This window comes from Oncorhynchus mykiss, chromosome 10, assembly GCF_057628025.1.
Source record: "Oncorhynchus mykiss isolate SJ-2025 chromosome 10, ASM5762802v1, whole genome shotgun sequence".
Lineage (NCBI taxonomy): Eukaryota > Metazoa > Chordata > Actinopteri > Salmoniformes > Salmonidae > Oncorhynchus > Oncorhynchus mykiss.
Window position 1 is genome coordinate 65,341,334 of NC_143031.1, and position 21,419 is coordinate 65,362,752.

The 21,419-nt window shown below is 43.2% G+C and overlaps 2 protein-coding genes across 3 annotated transcripts in view; both read left to right on the forward strand.

The window, feature by feature from the left end:
- The first annotated feature begins 288 nt into the window (after nt 1-288).
- LOC110534667 (uncharacterized) overlaps nt 289-21,419 on the forward strand; it is a 38,480-nt gene continuing 17,349 nt past the window's right edge. Inside the window, exons 1-3 of one of the 2 annotated variants that reach the window (XM_021619593.3) lie at nt 289-1,425; nt 1,873-2,006; nt 2,203-6,000. In XM_021619593.3, the coding sequence (XP_021475268.2) occupies nt 1,143-1,425; nt 1,873-2,006; nt 2,203-3,276 (1,491 nt within the window). In that variant the 5' untranslated portion in view covers nt 289-1,142 and the 3' untranslated portion in view covers nt 3,277-6,000. Of the gene's footprint in view, nt 1,426-1,872; nt 2,007-2,202; nt 6,001-21,419 lie in introns of those variants that run through there. The other variant, XM_090187560.1, reaches the window with a different exon arrangement.
- LOC110534641 (uncharacterized) lies at nt 12,017-17,474 on the forward strand. Its single transcript, XM_021619564.3, has 3 exons — nt 12,017-14,571; nt 15,014-15,129; nt 15,326-17,474. Exons 1-3 carry the CDS (start codon nt 14,304-14,306, stop codon nt 16,568-16,570), a joined length of 1,629 nt encoding a protein of 542 aa, XP_021475239.3. The 5' UTR covers nt 12,017-14,303; the 3' UTR covers nt 16,571-17,474.

A 21,419-nucleotide genomic window follows, 5' to 3' on the forward strand; every position in this document is an offset into this window, starting at 1 on the left:
GAAACCAGTTCCAATGTACTTTGTCATTGTTACCCTCTAAATCAGGGGCAAATTTAGACCTGGGACACCAAGTGTGTGCAATTAATTATCAGGTAGAACAGAAAACCAGCAGGCTCTGGGTCCTCATAGGGTAAGTTAAATAGCGACAGCCTTTAAAAAGCAACGAATCCCTTTGAAAACCAGTCAGAAACTACAAAGTGTAAATAGGATGATTTTGGTCATAAAATCAGTCTCTTCTAAAACGGAGTTTGGAACATCCGTGCATCACAACGGGTAAATGAAGGTTGGGTTTTGATTTGACAATGTCCATTTGCTCACTAACATGGGGTGAACATCTGCAGTGGCTGCGCTCTATCCAATAGCATAGACAGTGAGACAGACCTGCCCATCAGCTCCTTAGATGTAAAATTGGGCAACTAAAACGCCCAACGGCAAAAACATCCAAATGAATTAAAGATTTTAGTTATCTTAGTTAGATTCATTATGGGGATTTTGAGGAAGTGAAATAGGATCCCGCGTCTACAGTGTTTCATGGGGGCTAATCATTAACCAAATGCGGAATCGGTGAGGAAACACACCTCTAAGACTGGAATCTCGTTTTTTTAATGAACAACAGATAACCACACGTGTCAATCAGCTTGTTCAGTGGCTCTATAAATACCGCTGATGGTGGGTGTTAATATTAATATTTACCTTACTTAGGTGATGTAGATGGAATAAAGTAATTATATTATTTTCTACTCTATTCCTGTTAACACACTGTTCTTTCTAAACAAGTCTGCTCTCAGCTTGAAAGATACTGACCATGAATATGAGATTTGATGTGTCATGTAATAAGCAGTAACGTAATTCAAAGAACAGCGCGCATACGTTTTTCATTTAAAGACGCCATTTTGAGCCATGACGCCGACCAATTCGATCCGTTCTCTTCAGCGTAAACGGAAGTGAACATTGACCAACAACAATTTCGTACCTTAGTGTTTTTATTGCTGTTATTTAGACGTTTATTAACACCATGGAACTCAGAATATGACTAATTTAACTGCATAGCCTCACATACGTACACCCAGGTAGTGTATAATTCGCGTTGGAGACAGAACTTGGTTGGTAGATAGTAATGCTAGGTAACTTAGCTGCTAACAATGGCTAAATGTATGGTTTTTCACACTCAAATAGCCTCCATCATGGAGGTGCTAGCGAATGCAGCCGTGGCAGAGATTTGTAAACTCGTCGACGACGACTATGCAGTGTTTCGTTTGGAAATAACTCAAAGCCAGAAAGAAAACAGGACATTGCAGAGGAAACTACAGCTACTTGAACTGAAGGTGGCACGGGAGCGCGCAGAGAGGACAACTCGAGAGCGCGCACTAGCTAGTCGTCCCAGTAGTGTCAAAATCCTCGACCGATACAGAGGAATGGCAAGAGGTACATTTTGATTTTGCAGAAGGCCGAGGCTGTGGGGCCTGTCGCCCCGTTCCCCTCTGTGCTTGTGTTCAAATGTGTTACCCAGAATTGGTTCTTGGTCAGTTTTTGGATAGTATGCAATACTTCCCCATCTTGCATAATTATTTTATTTGACCTTTATTTTACCGAGCAGGTCAATTAAGAACAAATTCTTCATGCACAAAGACACAATACTATATTCAAATCAGATTCTTGATTTACTGAATTTCCTATTGTCATAATAAATTAAAATAATCTGATGCATGGAACATAATCAATCCATCAATAAATAGTATATCTAGATGTTATGATAAGTGTTACCTTCGATCCTCCTTGCCAATTGTAGATATTGTCAATAGTGTACAATATAGCATTAAGCATGGACAGTACCTAATTTAACTACCTCTTTTCCCCCAATCACTGTCTTAGGTGAAGGACATCTCACTGGAGGCCACAGGAGCTTTGTGAAGCCAGTAGGACACAACGTGTGGAGAGATGACCAACCAATAGCAGCTATAGATGAGGGCAGTGGAACCTCCACCCAGCATGTTATCGTGAAAGCGGTAAGTGTAATAGTGTAACATAAAAAATGACAATAAATCAAATGTGGCCCGTTTGTTTTAAAGGCTCCCCTCAGCTATTCACTTGCTTACATGTACATCCTGATTTATCTGCCATAAGGGAGCTTGTGAGACTTTCCTATGACATTGTTATCTAATTCTACTCATGTACCGGTAATAATCTCTCTTCTTGTGTCAGTCTGCAGATGCAGAGGCTGCAGGTCCTGGGTTCAAGCTGGAAATGTATGAAGGAAAGGAGGACCCACTGCACAGCAGAGACATTCAGACTGGAGTGCTTGCTGTAGCCACGGAGGACCCCACCCTCGCCCCAGCACTGCCCAAGGCCCAATGCAGCATCACGGAGGTCAGTGGAACGCTGAACACCGTCCTCAAGTCAGAGACAGACACTGAGACTTTAACGGTGCTGGAGCGACTGGGCTGTCCTCCTGCTCCCCGCACAGAGTATTTAGTTTACGGGAGCCCGAGGACGGCTCTGTTCCATCAGGACTCAGGTGATGCGTTACAGACTGGCAATGATCCGTCCTGTTCATACGCTACAGAGATGATACCTGGTGACATGCCTGTGGGCTTAGATACACAGACTAATTCAATGAGAGGGGACTGGAACCGGTACAGTAGTAGTGTCTACTCTGAAATGTGTCTAGATAAGAAAGGGGAGCGTCTGGTCATAGATGAGGTGACTGTGAAAGTGGAGGGTGATGCTCTTCTGACATGGAATGCAGACGAGACTCACTTAGGAGAAGGACACTCTCAGGAAAACAAGAGTGACTTCTTAGACTACAGGGAAAGCTTAGAGCCAAATCCAAATATTGCAACCCACTCCCCTTTACACACGCTCAAGGAACGCGACCCAGTGTCCACGTCTATGGCACCTTCCGATTCACACAACCATGCCCTTATCGATCAGGTATTGAACTCAAACGACAAGACTAGAGCCCAGTCCCAGGGAGGGGGAGCAACATCAGGCGTTAATAAGGAGAAACGGTTCTTCTGCATGTTCTGTAACAAAGGCTTCAACTGCCCTCAGAAGGTGGAGATCCACCAGAGGGTCCACATAGGGGTGAAACCCTTCAGCTGTACCCAGTGTCACATGCGCTTCTCCCTGGCTTGGAACCTGAAGATCCACCAGAGGGTCCACACAGGGGAGAAACCTTACAGCTGTACCCAGTGCCACATGCTCTTCTCCCACTCGTCCAGCCTGAAGAGGCACCAGAGGATCCACACAGGGAAGAAACAATTCAGCTGCCCCTAGTGTGGGAAGACGTTCTCCCACCAGAATCAGCTGATGATGCACTTGAAGTTTCACACTGGAGAAAGGTCGTCTGCCTGTGCGCACTGCGGGAAGAGGTTCTCAGAGAGGAGCTACCTCAATAAGCAGAAAAAACATTTGACTGTATAATATAGAAAGTAACCATTCCACTCGATAGCTTCTGACATTTAGATCAAACCCTGCATTAAAGACAGATACATTTTCATTTGGAATAACAAGAGTAACAGATTTCAGTGTTGAATATTCCTGTGTAGAATATTGCATTGAGACAGTGGTCGTGTCCAAATACCCATACTAGCGTACAACATACTTAAACTGCATACTAATTTCGGCATTGGATCTAGTAGAATTCACTCACCTTTTCCCACTCACGTGTTTGACAACAGCTGATCATCAGATAAATGAATGCTCTGTACCAAAATGAACGAATGGCGGGAGTCTATGTAATCACACAATAGAGATGCATTCAGTGTACTATTTTCAACATTTCATATACTATAGAATTGTATTTTTCAGCATACTATTTAGTAGGCTACTATGGGTATTTGGACACAGGCATTGTGTGATTTAAGGCATATATAAGCCTAAAAAGTCTGTTACATATCGTGTTTGTACTGTGTAGGCTATATGATGTTCACAAATGCCTATTTCATTACTTCCATTCAACTACTTGATTTTTTTCCCCAAGACACTTTTCAATGAGAAAAATAATGCAGTTTGTCAAGTTCATGCAGATTTTTTTTAGACTTTTTGGGGTCATTTTAGCAGATGCGGTTATCCAGAGCGACTTACAATTTTTGCATTCATCTTAAGAAAGCTGGGTGAGACAACCACAACACAGTCATAGCAAGTACATTTTTCCTCACTAAAGTACTTATCAGCAACGTTCGGGCAGGGACTCTTTTGTCTTAGCTTCAGGGGGAAGCTGGTTCCACCATTGGGGTGCCAGGACAGAGAAGAGCTTTGACTGATCTGAGTGGGGGCTGATCCCTCATAGGGGTGGGACGGCCAAGAGACAAGAGGAGGCAGAACAGAATGCTCAGGTTTGGGTGTTGGGTTTGAGCATAGCCTGAAGGTAGGAAAGGGCAGTTCCCCTTGCTGCTCTGTAGGCAAGCACCATGGTCTTGTAGTGGATGCAAGCTTTGACTGGAAGCCAGTGGAGTATGCTGAGGAGTGGGGTGACATGGCAGAGTTTAGGAAGGTTGAACACCAGGTGTGCTGCGGCATTTTGTAACAGTATTTTTATTGGAATTTCACCTCACCCATATTAAGAGATACAACAACAGAGACAAAGCACACAAAAAAACAAAAAAAAACAGCACTCACTTACACATACCTACGCATATATATATATATATATATATATACACATACATACATACATACATACACACACACCCATACATACGTACACCATTTTCCTCTTCCCGCTCGGTGCTTCTCTCACCCCATCCCCATCGTTGCGTCTCTCAATACATACATTTTAAACAAACTTACAAACAGAAATTAAACAAAAAAGCTGAGTTTAAACCAAGAAGTTAGGTTCAACACATGGAACGTACAGTGTAGTTCTGAAATACATAGATCCCCACCATTCTAAGAGAATCCTTGCAGCATAATAGCTGATACCTCAGGTTCTAGGTCATTTAGATAAGGTTCCCATACTTTGTAGAACTGGTCTGTTTTAGAATGCAATGTACATGTCAGATATTCCAGAGGCACCCATTCAAATAGTATCTTATGCCAATCTTTAATAGAAGGAACCTTATCACTAATCCACTGTAAAAGGATGTTTTTCCTCGCTGCGAAGGTAAGGATGTTGTAAAGCCTCCTTTTACCCACAGAAGTAACATGCCTACTAGGGAGACCCAACAGTAAATAAACTGGGTCCAATTCTAGATCAACCCCTAGGATCTTTTCAATTTCTTGCAGAACACCAGACCAGTATCTTTGTATTTTGGTACATGACCATAAACAATGTGTTAGGGTGCCTGTATCAGTTTTGCATTTAAGACACTGAGGAGAAGAGGAAGTGGGGCTAAAAGCATGTCTGCGATTTGGGGATATATGCAATCTGTGTATTATTCTTAATTGGATTGCTCTAGTACAATTACATATAGATATTGTTTTTGCATATCTCCAAATGTCCTCCCACATCTCTTCGTCAATAGTAACAGACAATTCTTTTTCCCACACTTGTTTCACCCTCTGTGTGTTGACAGCAGAAAAGGACCTTAAAGTATCATAAAACAGACTTAGACATTTTCCTTTGTGGGAAAAAAAGCATTCTTTCAATGACAGACACATCAGGGTTACCAATTACGGTGGTGCTCTTCAGAATATAATGTCTTACTTGTAGGAAGCGGAAAAAGTCCTGCTTTGGGAGTTGATATTTCTCGACCATCTGCTCAAATGACAATAAAATCTTATAAGCAAATAAGTCATTTAGCCTGCGTATGCCCTTATTAAGCCAAAAGTTAAAGCCAGCATCCAGCAATCCTGGACTGAAATCTGGGTTGTTAAGAATTGGGGTAAGAGCAGAGGTTAGTTTGGACCTTCCCAGGAAGCGTTGAACTGACCTCCATACTTTGAGTGTGTTAAGTGTAACGGGATTATTGCAGTGATCTTCTACAGACTTGAAACTTCTGAAAAATAAAAGATCCTGTAAGGGGTATTTTGAAAGAGAAGTCTCAATGTCTAACCAAATAATGGAGTCATCATTTGTGATCCAGTCAGAAATATAACAAAGGTGGGCACACCATTGATAGAACCTGATATTGGGCAGGTGCAAGCCGCCCATAGAACTTGGCAGCCGCAATATTGGCATCTTAAGTCTTGGCTTGCGTTTACTGTACACACGAAATACAGTGCATTCGGAAAGTATTCAGACCTCTTGACTTTTTCCATATTTTGTTATGTTACAGCCTTATTCTAAAATAGATAATTGTCCCCCCACCCTTCAATCTACACACAAAACCCCATGATGACAAAGAAAAAACAGGTTTTTAGAAATTTTTGCAAAAGTATTAAAAAAATAAAATAAAACAGGAAATGACACATTTACATAAGTATTCAGACACTTTTCTCAGTAGTTTGTTGAAGCACTTATGGCAGGATGCACCTAAGCTCAATTTCAAGTCTCATTGCAAACGGTCTGAATACTTATGTAACTAAGTATTTATTTTTAAAAATTTTAATACATTAGCAAAAATTTCTAAACCAGTTTTTGCTTGGCCATTATGGTGTATTGTGTGTAGATTGATGAGGGAAAAAAGTATTTAATACATTTCAGAATAAAGCTGTAACACAACAAAATATGGAAAAAGTCAAGGTGTCTGAATACTTTCCGAATGCACTGTATACCTACACATACCCACACACTAACAAACAACAACCGTACACATCAAAATAGTTTGGTCAAGTTTGTGTGATGACTTTTGACTTATCTGTTATTTTTACACACAACATATTTATGTCCACCATGATGGGTTTAACCACCATTAAGTAATTCGGTAACTACAGTATAGGACTCAAATGTAGTGAGGATGGGTTAATAATACTCTATGTTGAAAGTGTGTTTATTATCTGTGTGTGTGTACGTACCTTATTTTTTTTATTTTTTTTTTATTTTACCTTTATTTAACCAGGCAAGTCAGTTAAGAACAAATTCTTATTTTCAATGACGGCCTGGGAACAGTGGGTTAACTGCCTGTTCAGGGGCAGAACGACAGATTTGTACCTTGTCAGCTCGGGGGTTTGAACTCGCAACCTTCCGGTTACTAGTCCAACACTCTAACCACTAGGCTACCCTGCCGCCCCAAGGGCAGGGTAGCCTAGCCTTAGGGTAGTGTATGTCTGTGTAATCTGTATCACCTGTCTGTTCCAGGAGGAGGAGGGTCCAGAGGTGCTGCTGGTGAAGGAGGAGGGCTGTGAGGAGGGTCTGGGGAACCCTGAGGGTAGAGATGGAATGATTGATACTAAGCTCTGATACTCCGTTGCAGTTTTCAAAGCACTACTGATTCGACACAACGTATCGATGCTTGTATCAAAGTGGCAATACCACGTGATGATGATAATCGAAGCTTCGGACGTCACACTACTATCTGACAGGTGTCGGAACTGGTGCCGCGTTGAGGTGCTAGTCAGATCTAGGAAACTGACATTTCTGACTTGCCAACTGGCTGTAGTTATATGCGTGCCGTGTCAATTTCCGAGTTTCTAAGTTCCGACTAGCATGTGAACGCAGACCTCTGTTGGCAGCCTTAAAAAAAATCTTAGTCTAGATATTTCACATTCTTAGTAGGTGGAAAGATAGCTCAGGGCGTAGAGCTATATGGCAGATGAATGTATCCTGAAACTGTAGCACACCCTTAAAAAACTTAGTCATGAGCCGGTGGCTACCAAGAGGCCATCCTGCTTTTCATTATGACATGCTGAAATAGCTGCTGCGTATACCTTAAATGTAGATGCAGCCCTGCCAGCATCTAACAAACACCTCAAGAATACAGTTCTTATGCCGCAAGATTCTGGAGCAACCCCTGGCTCCCCACACCACTGGCAGAACACGCGCCACCTTGTGTCATAGGTTGACGTGGTGGAGGGGGCTCTGGCACTCTGTAAGATGTTAACAACAGAGGGCTCAAGATCTAAACCAGACCATATTCGGTGTCCAGTGGCCAGGCCCACAGCTGCAGGCGGGAAGAATTCGGATACCACAATGTTCAGCTTCACTGAGAGGTGTACAGCTCAGAGTGAGGCCAGATTCTTCTGTGAACACAGCAGAAGAGTATGTACCATCTGGTGGAGGCGGATGGAACCCAGAACCCCTTGGTGGTTTATGTACACTACCACTGTGGTGCTGTCAATCTGTACCAGCACGTATGTCCCTCAGTTGTGGGAGTAAGTTGAGCAGAGCTAGTTGGACTGCTCTCAACTCCAGCATGTTGATGTGGAGTTTGGACCAGCTGGGGCTCCAAGTCCCGCTGGCTGTCCTCCCCCTCAGTTCCCTCCAATGGACTCTGCACAAGCATATCCCGCCCGAAAGGAATTTCAGGGATCTGCATCTTGCCAGTGCTCGCGTGCATTCCTTGGACACAGTCAGGCGACAATACCTGTGTTCCTTGGAACGTAAACCTTGAGCATTGCACCACCTCTGCAGGGTTCTCAAGTGTAGAAGGCCCAGTGGGGTAAAAAGAGAGGTTGCGGAGAAAAGATCCATCAGTCTCTGACACTGACGAAGTCACCTTCTGGTCTTGGACAAAAGGATTGAGCTGATCTACTATTTTCTGGACTCACACTTCAGTGAGGTGAGCCCTCATTAGAGACGAGTCAATCCTCATGCCCACGATGGTCACAGTGCGTATGGGGACCAGGTGGCTTTTTTTGTGTGTTCAACCTGAGGACTAGCTCTGAGATGTGCTTCAGGAGAGATGTCGTGACTGCTGCTGCCTGTTCTTGTGACTGAGCACAGATTAGCCAATCGTCTAGGTAATTTAGTACAATCATCCCTTGTGATGTTAGCGGTGCTAGAGCGGCATCCATGCATTTTGTGAATGTTCTTGGTGCCAGGGAGAGGCTGAAAGGTAACACTTGGTACTTGTACGCTATGCCGTTGAATGCAAAGTGCAGGAACGTCCTGTGAGCCGGGTGGATCGGTACGTGGAAGGAAACATATTTTAGGTTGACAGTGGTGAACCACTGGCCTGGGCTGATAACATCTTGAAGGGCAGGGTTTTCAAGCACCGGTTGAGAGACATCAAGTCCAGGATGGGGCGAAAGCCGGCATCCCTCTTGGTGACTAGGAAATATACTCCATAGAACCCACTGTGGTGTTCTGATGCTTTGATTTGTCTGATTGCATTCTTTACCAACAGGGAGGTAATCTACAGTTGGAGAGCTTCTCTTTTCAGTGGGTTGGCTGTTGTAGTTAACCAAACTTCTCTGAAAGGTGGTGGCCGGCAATGGAACTGCAGTTTGTACCCGTCTAGGTACTGTATCCAGCACCAAGGAGGACTTCACAAGCTCCCACTTTGCCCCGTGGGCATGGGAGAAGCGGCTGATGCCGTGGCCACACCCATCAGGATGACTGAGGGGGCACGTCCTTCTTCGGAGCAGAGGGATGGTGCTTGTTATGCCGCTGCCTGTGCTGGTGGTGGCGCCACTGCTGAGCCAGAGCCTGTTGACGTGGCTGATCAGGGTGTGGCTGGCTTGGGGGAGGGCCCAAGCGGCCTCACAAGGTAGGGGAGAGCTTGAGGTCTAGACTTCAATGGTCTCTGGGTAGGGTAACGCGGGGCAGGGGGGACCCATGAAAGACTGCAGGGTCTCTTTGTCTTTCCGCAGCTTCGCCATTTGGTCCAAAATGGTCTCCACACCAGGACCCCCCCCCCCCCCCAAAAAAAAAAAAAAACTTGGCCTGGTGAGATGGGGAGCTCCATAAAGGGTTTCTTCAGAGGCCAACATCTTTGTCTGTAAGAGCCAAAGCTGTCTGCGTGACGAGATGACCGTAGACAGGGCTTTGCCATTAGCACGTGACTCACTCATAAAAACAGCAGGTCTTTGCTGTATTCATTGACAGTCTCTCTCTAGTCATGGTTTTAAACGTTTTGAAATCTCACAGCATCAATTTTGCCATAGCTTTCTTTTATGCCTCCTAAGTTACTGCAGACTCTGTCATCTGATCAATCTGATTGACAAGTGGAGGCATAGCACTGTCCAATGCCAATTCCTCCTTTGGCCACCTTTCCTTCCAGTTCTCTGCTGCCAATGACTGGAACGAACTGCAAAAATCACTGAAGCTGGAGACTCATGTCTCCCTCACTAACTTTAAGCACCAGCTGTCAGAGCAGCTCACAGATCACTGCACCTGTACATAGCCCATCTGTAAATAGACCAACTACCTCATCCCCATACTGTTATTAATTTTGCTCCTTTGCACCACAGTATCTCTACTTGCACACTCATCACTCTAGTGTTTAATTGCTTTATTGTAATTATTTTGCCACTATGGCCTATTTATTGTCTTACCTCCCTTATCCTACCTCATCGAGGCTATCGACTTTTTCTATTGTATTATTGACTGTTTGTTTATTCCATGTGTAACTCTGTGTTGTTGTTTGCTTTGCTTTATCTTGGCCAGGTCGCAGTTGTAAATGAGAACTTGTTCTCAACTAGCCTATCTGGTTAAATGAATTAAAAATATATATAAAGAAATAGTGCACTTGAATTCCTCTCCAGGCCCACGGGGAAGGCAGAGTTTGTACCTTCAGACACATGAAATGGCAACAGTTTTCCTACCCAGCGCGCAGGGCAGCTGAATTGTCTGCACCTACCAACAACAGCCCGAGACTAATAAAAAAAATGTTTTTAAAGGAACTTTATCGCCTTTATCGTTGTTGTTTTTTACAGAAATGTTTGGCGATTGACTGGTTGGTGACCACTGAAGTAGACGGATATGAATAATTTAGCCTTACTAATGTTACAATACTAATGATTTGAGTTGCACCTGTGTGTATGTGGGCTTGATTAAAGAGGAGGAAGACACTGATTAGCTGCGGGTCATTACCTGGAAAGTAACTATTAGTGATGTATTATTGTTGTGTACTATTAGGCCTACATACTGTCTATACAGTATGTGTGAAAACCATTGTTGGAAACTGTTCTTTTCACTCACCAATAATGTGTTAATTTAATAGGCCAAATCAGATCTCAAAACCAACTGACCACTTCAACCATATGTCCAGCAAGAAGCATAGCCATCATTTCTACCATTGAACTTGCTTACTCTAGTCATTTTCACACAATAATGGAAACACAGATTTAACAGAAGTTCTAAACCCAATCATTGTGGTTTTCTAAGAAATGCACTTGTGGAAATACAAGAAAAAACAAATGTTGATAAAAGACTGGTCATTAAACATATATTATGTTTCCAATGTTTTAGGCTAAACCTAGCTATTTATCCAATTCATCCAGTGTTGATCATTGATTCGAAATGGGACATTTGTGAAATGTTTACTTTAAATCATTAACACAAAAGATAATCATACAATCAGAGGGAGATATGAGTTTTGTAAATGTAAACAAAAACATGCATGATGTAGATTTCTAAATGAAAACATGTACATTGTCAATGTATAGGCTACAATGTAGGATTGTTATATAACAGAACATTTGACATTTGATTGAACTTGCCAGGGAATGCTGAAATACCTCCAGAGATCCTGAACCAAGTTTCTGCAACATTAGGCTCTCTCTCTGGACAACTTCTACAACCAGCTGTGGTATTTGGTATTTTATTAGGATCCCCATTAGCATGTTGCAAAATCAGCAGTTACTCTTCCTGGGGTCCCCACAGAACATTAATAGACAAGTGTTTGGCTGCCACCTGTTCCCGGCCAGTTTCTCACATTCGATCAACCTAAAGAGGATTAGGATTTCTTACACAGGGGAGAAACCCTACAGCTGCCACCAGTGTGAGAAGAGGTTCTCCCACCAGCACCAGCTGAAGAGGCACCTGAAGATCCAAACAGGAGAGAGGCCATTCGGCCCATGTATAGCGTATAGTTCCAGTCAGTATTAGATAGAATGCCTGCCTGTAGGGAAAACAACCTGTGGTTACCCAGGTACAAATGCAAATCTTGTCTGCTGGTTTTAGTGAATTGCAAAACCACATTTAAGAAAAGTACGTCTAAAAATTACTTTTCAACATTGTCTGCTCCAGAGTGTTCTCACTACTTAGAAAAACATCATATTGTATGTAGGGATTCCCTCATACCCCTTTTCATGACGGTGATACCAGCCATGTGAGTGAGTGAATCCTACCTACCGACTGGACCATTAAACTAGCAAAGACCAACAACGCAAAACTAACAGATACAAGTAATGAGTGAGTGGAGTAACAAATGGTCTATACAAACGTTAAACGTCTTAACACTCGTGCTCTAGGTGGCACTGTAAAATAAACTTGACAGTGGGGACTGAAGTACTATAACTTTTAGCTTTATATCTGAAGAATAGTAACGATTAACACTCTCCAGTGCTGATTGTTGTTCTGTGTGCCACTGCCGTGCCATGTCCTCCCTGAGGAGCATTCTGAGTGGTGCAGTGAGCGTGGCTTCATCTTGGATATACTGGGTTAGGAAACGTGTCATACCCAGCAAACTCTGTCTTCTGGTGGGGGCATCTGTGTGACTGCTGTCACCTTGGAGTTGTCTGCGCTGATGTGTCCCATGCACTTCACTCACCATGTATTGCATCTTGTCAGCATAGAACTTCATATTCAGAGGGATAGCTCTGCCCATCACCTGCTGTAGAATGTGGTCATGCTCTTCTTTGGTGGCTGCTGCAATTACATGGACTGAAGCATGGTAACTATTAACACTATTAATAACACTAACACACATATCCCCTTGACCTTTAACCTCAAGAGTGATACTGATTGGCTGTTAAACACAATGGAGTTATGGACTAGCATTAAAGGTGTATAGCTCCATATAATACATTACCTGTGATTAAATGTTTTCCACACACATACTGTAGCTGGCTACGTGTAGCCTGCTTGGCCCCCACATTTCCCACACTCTGTGCTGACTGACTCGGTTATTTTTGTATCATTGCAGGGACTGAGTTTCCCTTGTCACAGTCGAGCAAAACATTATACTTCATTCACGTAAGGACATTTTTTAAATAATTAACTCCAATGGCTCCATATTGTTAGGTACTCAAATCATGGTGTTAGAGGCGGGCTTAACTGTGGTTAACATTTTATAATATCATGTTTCTGTTTGTACAGCAAATAATTTATTATATAAACCTTTATATGCTCTTCTGTACAATTTGTGTTTACACAGTCTGCAGTCCATGAGGACCTGCTGATATCCGGTGTTGCTGGTAGGAGAGACTGGACCTCTGAAGCGGCTGGTCACAACCATGGCCCCAGATCAGGAGACGTCGCTGTTTATTCCAGAGTAGAAACCGGGAACGAACCACAAGGGACAGAGACTCCACCACTACACAGAACACAACCAATGGACAGGTGGACTGAATAACTTCAGTCCTGGTGGTCATCAGAGAGAGAGGCTCCAGTCAGGGATCCAGTCTGCAGCCCAGACCCTTATCTTCACAGTCTCAGTGCAGGGATGGAGAAGGACCTGGGGCTGATAGGAACAGGAGGGTCTCTCTCTATGATACAAACACCACACTATCCATGATGAACAGAGCAGGTCACGCTGGGCTTCAGCCTTCACATAGTGGTGGGAGATCCAACTGGTGGTAGTCTATCAGCAAGTCTGTCTTCTCCTTCAGGGTCTTGTTTAATGCCTGGGGACTGGGTTGGTAGAAGGCCTGGACCTGGGTCTAGCCTTCCTTAGCTACCTCATGGTTACCCCATGAATGCAGACAGGGTCAGGATGGGCGTTCACCACAAAAGGTACATCTAACACTAGGGCTAAGAGGGTAATTAACCACATATCCCTCATTAACTTGTAATTTGAAACAGGCTTGTGTAAATACCTGTTTTAGAGAGACAGTAAACCTAGGCTAGAACAAGGACAGTTGAATATTTACCTTACTGGGGTGATGTAGATGGAATAAAGTATTTCTAATATGTTCTACTGTATTCTTGCTAACACACTATTCTTTCGAAACAAGTCGGCTCTAAGCTTGAAAGATAGATACTGATCATGAATTGGAGATTTGATAAGTAAGTACCGTAATTCAAAGAACAGCGCGCATTCTTTTTTTTCATTTAACCACACCATTTGAGCTATGACGCCAACCAATTAGATCCTTTTTCGTCAGTGTTAACGGAAGTGAACATTAAATCAAGAACAATTTTGTACGTTAGTGTTTTTGATTGTTGTTATTTAGACGTTTATTAACACCCTGGAACTCAACATATGACAAATGTATCTGCAAAGAATCACATACCCCGGGTAGTATTTAATTCGCGTTGGAGACGGGATTTGGTTGATAGATGTTATTTAAGTAAAGCTAGCTAGTAGCTGCTAACAATGGCTAAACGTATGGTTTTTCACACTCAAATAGCCTCCATTATGGAGGTGCTAGCGAATGCAGCCGTGGCAGAGATCTGTAAACTCGTCGACGATGACTATGCAGTGTTTTGTTTGGAAATAACTCAAAGCCAGAAAGAAAACAGGACATTGCGGACAGAACTGAAAGTGGCACGGGAGCGCGCAGAGAAGACAGCGCGAGAGCGCGCCCTAGCTACTTGTCCCAGTAGTGTCAAGATCCTCGACCGATACAGAGGAATGGCAAGAGGTACATTTTTATTTGCAGAAGGCCGAGGCTGTGGCGCATTTCGCCCCGTTCCCCTCTGCACATGTGTTCAGATGTGTTACCCATAATTGGGTCTTGGTCAGTGTTTGGATAGTATGCAATACTTCACTTGATTACTTAACTATCTTGTTCATTTTTATGTATTTTACCAGGCAAGTCAATTAAGAACAAATTCTTCTTGCACAAAGACACAATACCATATTCTAAGCAGATTCTTGATTTGCTGAATTTCCTATTGGCATGCTCAATTAAACGAATGTGATGCAAGGAGCATAATCAATCCACCAATAAATAGTATATCAATAAGAAGTGTTACCTTACATCCTCCTTGCCAAATGTAGACAGTGTCAATAGTGTACAATATAGAGTTGCGCATTGACAGTACCTAATTTCACCATCCCTTTTCCCCCAATCACTCTTTTAGGTGAAGGCCACAGGAGCTTTATGAAGCCAGTGGGACACAACGTGTGGAGAGATGACCAACCCATAGCTATAGATGAGGGGAGTGGAACCTCACCCCAGCATGTTATCGTGAAAGAGGTTAGTGTCATAGTGTAACAAATTACAGTACATCAAATGTGGACAGTTTATTTCAGAAAGGCTCCCCTCAGCTATTCACTTGCTTACATGTACATCCTTATTTATTTGCCATAAGGGAGCTTGTGAGACTTCCCTATGACATTGTTATCCAATTCTACTCATGTACCGGTAATGACCTCCCCTCTTCTTGTCTCAGTCTGCAGAGGCTGCAGGTCCTGGGGTCAAGCTGGAGAGGTCTGAAGGAGAGGACCCACGGCACAGCAGAGACATCCAGGATGGTGCAGCGTCTGGAGTGGCACCCCCTGTAGCCATGGAGGACCCCACCACCAAACCAGCGCTGCCCAAGACCCGACACAGCATCACGGACGTCAGTGGAACGCTGAATGCTGTCCTAAAGTCAGAGACGGACACTACGACTTTAACAGTGCTGGAGCGACTGGGCAGTCCTCCTGGTCGCCACTCTGAGTATTTACTTTACGGGAGCCCGAGGAAGGTTCTGTCCCATCAGGACTCAAGTGACACGTTACAGAATAGCAATGATCCGTCCTATTCATACACTACAGAGACGATACCTGATGACATGCCTGTGGGCTTAGATACACAGACTAATCCAATGAGAGGGGACTGGAACCAGTACAGCAGTAGTATATACTCTGAAGGGTCCCTAGATAAGAAAGGGGAGGGTCTGGTTGTAGATCAGGTGACTGTGAAGGAGGAGGGCGACCCTCCTCTGACATGGAATGCAGACGATACTCACTTAGGAGAAGGACAGTCACAGGGCAACACTAGTGACTTCTTAGACTACAGGGAAAGCTTAGAGCCAAATCCAAATATCGCAACCCACTCCCCTTTACACGCGTTCAGGGATTCAGACCCAGAGTCCACATCGATGGCACCTTCCAATTCACACAGCTGTGTCCTTTTCGATCAGGTATTGAATTCAAAGGATGTAAGGTCCAAGACTCGAGGAGGGGGAGCAACATCAGGCAACAGTAAAGAGAAACGGTTCCTCTGCATGTTCTGTAAGAAAGGCTTCAGCTGCCCCCAGAAGGTGGAGATCCACCAGAGGGTCCATACAGGGGAAAAATTATTCAGTTGTACCCAGTGTCACATGCGCTTCACCCAGGCTGGCACCCTGAAGAGACACCAGAGGGTCCACACAGGGGAGAAACCCTTCAGCTGTACCCAGTGTCACATGCGCTTCACACAGTCTGGCAATCTGAAGATCCACCAGAGGGTCCACATAGGGGTGAAACCCTTCAGCTGTACCCAGTGTCACATGTGCTTCTCCCAGGCTTGGAACCTGAAGAGCCACCAGAGGGTCCACTCAGGTGAGAAACCCTTCAGCTGTCCCCAGTGTCACATGAGCTTCTCCCACTCGTCCAGCCTGAAGAGGCACCAGAGGGTCCACACGGGGAAGAAAATGTACAGCTGCCACTAGTTTGGAAATACTTTTCCCCCACCAGAACCAGCTGAAGATGCACCTGAAGCTTCACATGGGAGAAAGGCCGTTTGCCTGTGAGCACTGCGGGAAGAGGTTCTCATAGGAGCTACCTCAGGATACACCAGCAGAAAAAACATTTCACTATATAACGTAGAAAGTAACCATTCCACTTGATAGCTTCTGAGTTTAGATCAAACCTTGCATTGAAGACAAAGATACATTCCGATTTAGAATTAGAAGAGTAACAGATTTCAGTGTTGAATATTCCTGTGTAGAATATTGTCCGAATACCCATACTAGCGTACTTCATACTTAAACTGCATATTCATTTTGGCATTTGATCTAGTAGAATTCACTAATGTTTTCCAACTCACGTGTTTGATTATAGCTGATAATCCAAGAAATTGATGCGCCTAGGTTCTGCCTATGTTCTCGCCTGACAGGTGGCTCAGCCTGTAGAGCAGCGCAAGTCAGTCGACTTATAATAGCACAAGATTAAACTAGCTACATTGTATTTCTAACTTTTACATTCTGAGTTTAGATAAGCATAGGCTGCTCAGTTTTTTAAAATGTAACATCCTAAATCATGCCATGTAACCACCATCTTTTGTAAAGTTGTTCGTTTCAAACACTGAGCTAGTGTGCTTTTTCGAATCATGATTTGCAAAATTATTGGTCCCACGGAATTTATTCAATACAATGTTTCTGTCATACACCAACCTCTACTGGACACCTTATTTACCAATTTACTTCGATTTTTAAATCTTCTAATACATCAACGCTAGTGCAGGTAGGGGCAGTGATTTGGGATCAGACACTAGCATAGGCACAATATATAATCCTGGCTATGGTTGAAAATGTAGTTTCTTCCTATAGTTAAAATAAAACATTTTGTGTAACCATTGATAATCTTTTGTCTTCGGGATCCTAAATAATACCCATTTTTAATAAACTGGTGGAAAAAATGATAAATAGGATGTGAACCCCACATTCTAATTGAATGTATTAAATCAACGCCCACATCTGCTGCACCACGATGTTTTGATGGAGGCATCGGAAAACAAGTATACTGCATATAAACATCAAACATGCTGACCAGCAGATGTCACTGATGGGCACTGTTCTTAAAAGCTCAGAGTAATTAACCTTTTTCCGGTACAATTTGGTGAAAGCCCCAAGTTTCAGAAAACATCGATTTCCCATCACCAGAAATTGACCGTGGTGATATAAATCAACTACTTTTAGGCAATGTTATCATGCAGCTTGGGGTATACACTCAGCTGTTGTTGTCGAAAGAATAAATGCGGTGGTTTTCTAACATGACCGGCAGGAGGCGTCGTACGTCAACTGGCATCCCTTTATACTAGGTGATCAACAATCAAAACAACAAAATGCATTGCTAATCAAATAAATACATGTGCCTCTCATAAACAGTTTAATAAACTGTCTAGTTATTCATACGGCCTAACCTTAGCTTAGGAGACGGAGGAAGGACAATAGTCACACCCCAATAAAATTATTGTTTTGTCTTCAGTTATGGCCGCTAGCATTTCTTAATGAACATTGATGAAAAACGAGGCCAAATCAGGAAGTGCAGCCGCACTTCTTGAATCAACACATATGGAATCTAATTATAATACACTACACTGGATCCATATTTTTAGGTTCTTGAATCGCTGTGTTAGAGATGGACTTGGCTGTGGTTAATATTTTATAATATCATGTCCCCCAGACACGATCAGGACACGCATGTTGAAATACCAAAACAAACTCTGAACCAACTATATTCATTTGGGGATAGGTCGAAAAACATTACATATTTATGGGCATTTAGCTAGCTAGCTTGCTGTTGCTACCTAATTTGTCCTGGGATATAAACATTGGGTTGTTATTTTACCTTAAATGCACACGGTCAACTTTAAGGTGCATTACCACAACCAACTGGACTGGAGTCTGGACCTCAGTTCATCTTTCAATCACCCACGTGGGTATCGGCTCCTAAAAACCAATGAGAAGATGGCTTGTGGGTGGGTATATGTTCCTGCTACCAAGCGTTCCCAAAACTAGAAAAAAATAATATTGTAGGACTTCCCTCATGCCCCTTTTCATGACAGCACTAACGTTAGCCATGTGAGTGAGGGCTAGCTAGCTACCTGAGTAGGTATTTCAAAATCATAATTTAACAATTCCAAATGTTGTGTATATTTTGTGGTAACTTGTAGAGATAGACGCGGTCAACTAAACAAACATTTGTACACAATGATATTAGGACGGATCTAGGCTAGAACTCGGACAGTTGAATATCAAATCAAATGTATTTATATAGCCCTTCTTACATCAGCTGATATCGCAAAGTGCTGTACAGAAACCCAGCCTATTTACCCAGAATATTTAATTTACCATGGTGATTCTATTATTTACTACTATATTTTTGTTAACACACATTCTAAACAATTCTGCTCTCAGCTTGAAAGATACTGATCATTAGAGATTTGATATGTAACGTAATAAACAGTACCGTTATTGAAACAGGGCGCCAAAATGTTTTATTTAACCACACCCTTTGAGCTATGACGACAACCAATAAGATAATTTATCTTCAGTTTAAACGAAGATGGCTTGTGGGTATATGCTCCTAAAAACCAATTAGGAGATGGGAGAGGCAGGACTTGCAGCGCATCGATTGTCACAAATAGAACAAAGTTATATTTTAGCACCTGGCTACGCAGACGCGAGCAGTGTGGGTGCAATGATTGAATAACATGTACAGTGGGGAGAACAAGTATTTGATACACTGCCAATGTTGCAGGGTTTCCTACTTACAAAGCATGTAGAGGTCTGTAATTTTTATCATAGGTACACTTCAACTGTGAGAGACGGAATCTAAAACAAAAATCCATAAAATCACATTGTATGATTTTTAAGTAATTAATTAGCATTTTATTGCATGAAATAAGTATTTGATCACCTACCAACCAGTAAGAATTCCAGCTCTCACACACCTGTTAGTTTTTCTTTAAGAAGCTCTCCTGTTTTTCACTCATTACCTGTATTAACTGCACCTGATTGAACTCGTTACCTGTATAAAAGACACCTGTCCACACACTCAATCAAACAGACTCCAACCTCTCCACAATGGCCAAGACCAGAGAGCTGTGTAAGGACATCAGGGGTAAAATTGTAGACCTGCACAAGGCTGGGATGGGCTACAGGACAATAGGCAAGCAGCTTGGTGAGAAGGCAACAACTGTTGGCGCAATTATTAGAAAAGGGTAGAAGTTCAAGATGACGGTCAATCTCCCTCTGTCTGGGGCTCCATGCAAGATCTCACCTCGTGGGGCATCAATGATCATGAGGAAAGTGAGGGATCAGCCCAGAACTACACGGCAGGACCTGGTCAATGACCTGAAGAGAGCTGGGACCACAGTCTCAAAGGAAACCATGAGTAACACACTACCCCGTCATGGATTAAAATCCTGCAGCGCACGCAAGGTCCCCCTGCTCAAGCCAGTGCATGTCCAGGCCCATCTGAAGTTTGCCAATGACCATCTGGATGATCCAGAGGAGGAATGGGAGAAGGTCATGTGGTCTGATGAGACAAAAATAGAGCTTTTTGGTCTAAACTCCACTCGCCGTGTTTGGAGGAAGAAGAAGGATGACTACAACCCAAGAACAACCGTGAAGCATGGAGGTGGAAACATCATTCTTTGGGGATGCTTTTCTGCAAAGGGGACAGGATGACTGCACCATATTGAGGGGAGGATGGATGGGGCCATGTATCGTGAGATCTTGGCCAACAACCTCCTTCCCTCAGTAAGAGCATTTGAAGATGGGTCGTGGCTGGGTCTTCCAGCATGACAACGACCCGAAACACACAGCCAGGGCAACTAAGGAGTGGCTCCGTAAGGAGCATCTCAAGGTCCTGGAGTGGCCTAGCCAGTCTCCAGACCTGAAACCAATAGAAAATCTTTGGAGGGAGCTGAAAGTCCATATTGCCCAGCGACAGCCCCAAAACCTGAAGGATCTGGAGAAGGTCTGTATGGAGGAGGGGGCCAAAATCCCTGCTGCAGTGTGTGCAAACCTGGTCAAGAACTACAGGAAACGTATGATCTCTGTAATTGCAAATAAAGGTTTCTGTACCAAATATTAAGTTCTGCTTTTCTGATGTATCAAATACTTATGTCATGCAATAAAATGTAAATGAATTACTTAAATCATACAATGTGATTTTTCTGGATTTTTGTTTTAGATTCCGTCTCTCACAATTGAAGTGTACCTATAATAAAAATTACAGACCTCTACATGCTTTGTAAGTAGGAAAACCTGCAAAATCGGCAGTGTATCAAATACTTGTTCTCCCCACTGTATGTGTAAATTTCCTTTGCAGTGCTTGTGCACACGACACGAGCGGTGTGGTCAGCATCTGAGACTGCCATCAATTCATTTGCTTGTGGTGATGAGGGATGTTTTACAAAAACAAAAAAGTCCTTAGCGAGTGGATATAATCAGAGTATCAACACCAATGATACATTTTCAAACCATGGCTTTACTCAAGTGTGTTCTGGCTCTGGCCCAACCCATCGGTTTCTGGACAAATCAGATGATCCCAAATCTGTTTGTATTGGTGAAGGGTTGGGGAGGTACTCAGAACCAAACTCATTGCTGAGAAGAAACTAATGTCCTTGGGCATGGTGTAGCGTTTGGCTGGAGCAAGGAGTCTGGGTAGCCAGACAAAACCTTTATATGCTTTTCTGTACAATGTGTGTTTACAGTCTGCAGTCCATGAGGACCTGCTGATATCCAAGTGTTGCTGACAGGAGAGACCAGCTTCTTAAGCGGCTGGTCA

Bases quoted from the DNA above. Each gene is read 5' to 3' on its own strand.
- LOC110534641 (XM_021619564.3), top strand. From the start codon at position 14,304: ATGGCTAAACGTATGGTTTTTCACACTCAAATAGCCTCCATTATGGAG. The intron at 14,572-15,013 runs GTACATTTTTAT...TCACTCTTTTAG, and splicing joins ATACAGAGGAATGGCAAGAG to GTGAAGGCCACAGGAGCTTT. The intron at 15,130-15,325 runs GTTAGTGTCATA...TTCTTGTCTCAG, and splicing joins AGCATGTTATCGTGAAAGAG to TCTGCAGAGGCTGCAGGTCC.